Consider the following 2,247-nt stretch of genomic DNA (forward strand, 5'->3'; position numbering starts at 1 on the left):
CAGGCGACTTGGTGCGCCTTGTGGGTGGAAAGATATAAGCAGATACCTGATTACCTAATTAACACCCGTGGTTTTAGAAGGGTTCGTTACCGTGCCATTGCCATCGTCCGCTGCACACCCTTAGTCACAATGGCAAGAAAGACGGGCGATGGATGCGAGCAGGCAGCAGTGCCAGAAGTAATATTGACTATCGTTTCAACTTGCCAATGAAATCAAAGGTCTCAAATGGCCAAACTTCAGAAGTTCATTGCGTTAAAGCCTTGCAAGTTGCATTGATCAGGCAACTGTCCACATTTTACTGACAGTCGCGAACGTCCATCAGCAATGGTTGCATTTGTGGTGATCCTGTTTCAAACCATCCATTGTGTCCATCCTGATGAATGGAGTACAAGTACGAAGGTGATTCCACTAGCACAGAACGTCTCCTTGTGAGGCCTCTCACCCTTAAATGGCTTGACTGTATGCCTCTCAGTTGAAAGACACTGGCACAGAGCTGGAGTAGAAGCAAGCCATCGAACACTTCAGAGGGAACTTACAGCACCCACCAATCCGAAAAACCTCATTCGCTACATCACTGCCTGCATGCAGTAAGTTAATACTGTCGAGGCTGAGTTGACTTGTCCATTGGTGGTGCACGTCAATGGGTAAGGGATGGGTGAAGTGTCGTTCTCTTCTATATTAGGAGTTGTCAATGCCAAGAAGGCGTGACTCTAAGCATAGGATCCTGCTTAGCTTTGTCAGTTGTGCATTAAGCTTTACAGAAACGATGTCTCTAGGGCGGCTGATCTTTAGGCCCGACGGTATACACAAGTTTGCGGCTGATGCATATTCTTCCGCGTAACTACTGTCGGGGATGCTTTACTTTATTTTCCATTGCAAAATGCCCGATTTCACCTACCACGACACTAACAGCTTCAAGGTGGAATGTAAATCTGAATGCAGAATTGCAAAGGCAGAGTTTGGCCACATTCATTAGTTCAATTAGATTGCCTCAAGGCAAGATGACTCCTGTAGTGTAGTTACTGCCTCCATTTGGTGATAGAGTAGGCTCTGGACTTTCACCACTATTCATGTTTACCACACCCTCCGCCTGTACCTCACTTCCCCTCTTACCAGGCTAATCCTGCTATCCCTCCCTTTGTAGACGGAAACCCCTGAGTGAACGACTTTCCGATCTAAAGTAAGTCAGAGGCATAATGTTGCCATTTAAATTTTCTTCCCCTTTTCCGTTTGTCCGGCGGTGAAGTAGACTTTGAACTCATGTGTTAGATGGCCAATTTCCTATTATGATCTCGTCGGCAAGCCTCTTTGATTGCTCCACTCTTTTAAGCGCTAGCTGCCTTGAGCTAAAAAACCGGCATAGATCTGTCGCTAAGCAAAATAGTCGATCGTAACAATTTCTTCGTCTAAAAAGCTCCATCTTTAAAGATAATGCCTTTCTCAAGACAACGGACTAACTGGGGCATTGAAGTATGGTAAGCCCTACAGTATGACCTCTTCATCAACTAGTTACTGTTCGGCCAATCTAGTTCAGCAAACAATGTCTCCTCTGTTCATCCGATCCTTGTCAATCGTGGTGTAGCAAAGAACTAGTAATGCTTTCTCACTGAGAAACTTCCTCCTCCATCCTCATGATGGCCAGACCACATCCTCCGAGTCGTCGTCTCATTTTATGCGTAAATATTGCCTGTCGGTGAATTTGCAATTCCGGCTTCTCCATTGCCTTGTTGTTTCCGGGGTAAGGTGAGGCAAATGTGGTCGATCAATCCTGTCTTTTCGATGTTCTTCCCAGTGCTTGCCTGTAGCCCCCTGAGTTACCCATGCAGGCGTGATAGCGTTTAACCATACCAGAGGCATGTGCTGTAAGCGATGCCTTCAAAACAGTGTCTTTACTCCGTCGGCCTTTTATGTGGCTGCAGAAGCGTAAAGACGATGAAATCTACTCCCGTACCTCGCCTATATCCACACATACGTTACCAGTTGGTTAACATTGGACGCTGTGAAGTGGTTCCGAATCAGGTCTCACTTCAATCACTGGTTGCCTTCATGTCGAATACGAGAGTGGACCCACCACCATTGGTAGATGTAATACCATTAGCCATTCTGTTGTGGGTCCCTGAAGAACTCATGTATTTGATACCTGGATGCCCTAACGCTACCACCAATGCAGTATTCTGCGCCCCACCTGGGGGCATAATAAGGCAGAAGGGCACATGTATTGATGATATTGCTATTGCTGCATTTTGA

At 46.2% G+C, this 2,247-nt stretch overlaps 1 protein-coding gene across 1 annotated transcript; it reads left to right on the forward strand. All coding sequences in view use genetic code 11, as the record gives it.

The window, feature by feature from the left end:
• Nucleotides 1–1,869: 1,869 nt before the first annotated feature.
• Nucleotides 1,870–2,247, forward strand: EGR_06154 (hypothetical protein; the record flags this gene model as incomplete). The annotated part of the gene is made up of 1 exon (XM_024495403.1): nucleotides 1,870–2,247. The coding sequence occupies one exon, from the start codon at nucleotides 1,870–1,872 to the stop codon at nucleotides 2,245–2,247; it is 378 nt and encodes a 125-aa protein (XP_024350131.1).

This window comes from Echinococcus granulosus (assembly GCF_000524195.1).
Source record: "Echinococcus granulosus chromosome Unknown EG_S00052, whole genome shotgun sequence".
NCBI lineage: Eukaryota > Metazoa > Platyhelminthes > Cestoda > Cyclophyllidea > Taeniidae > Echinococcus > Echinococcus granulosus.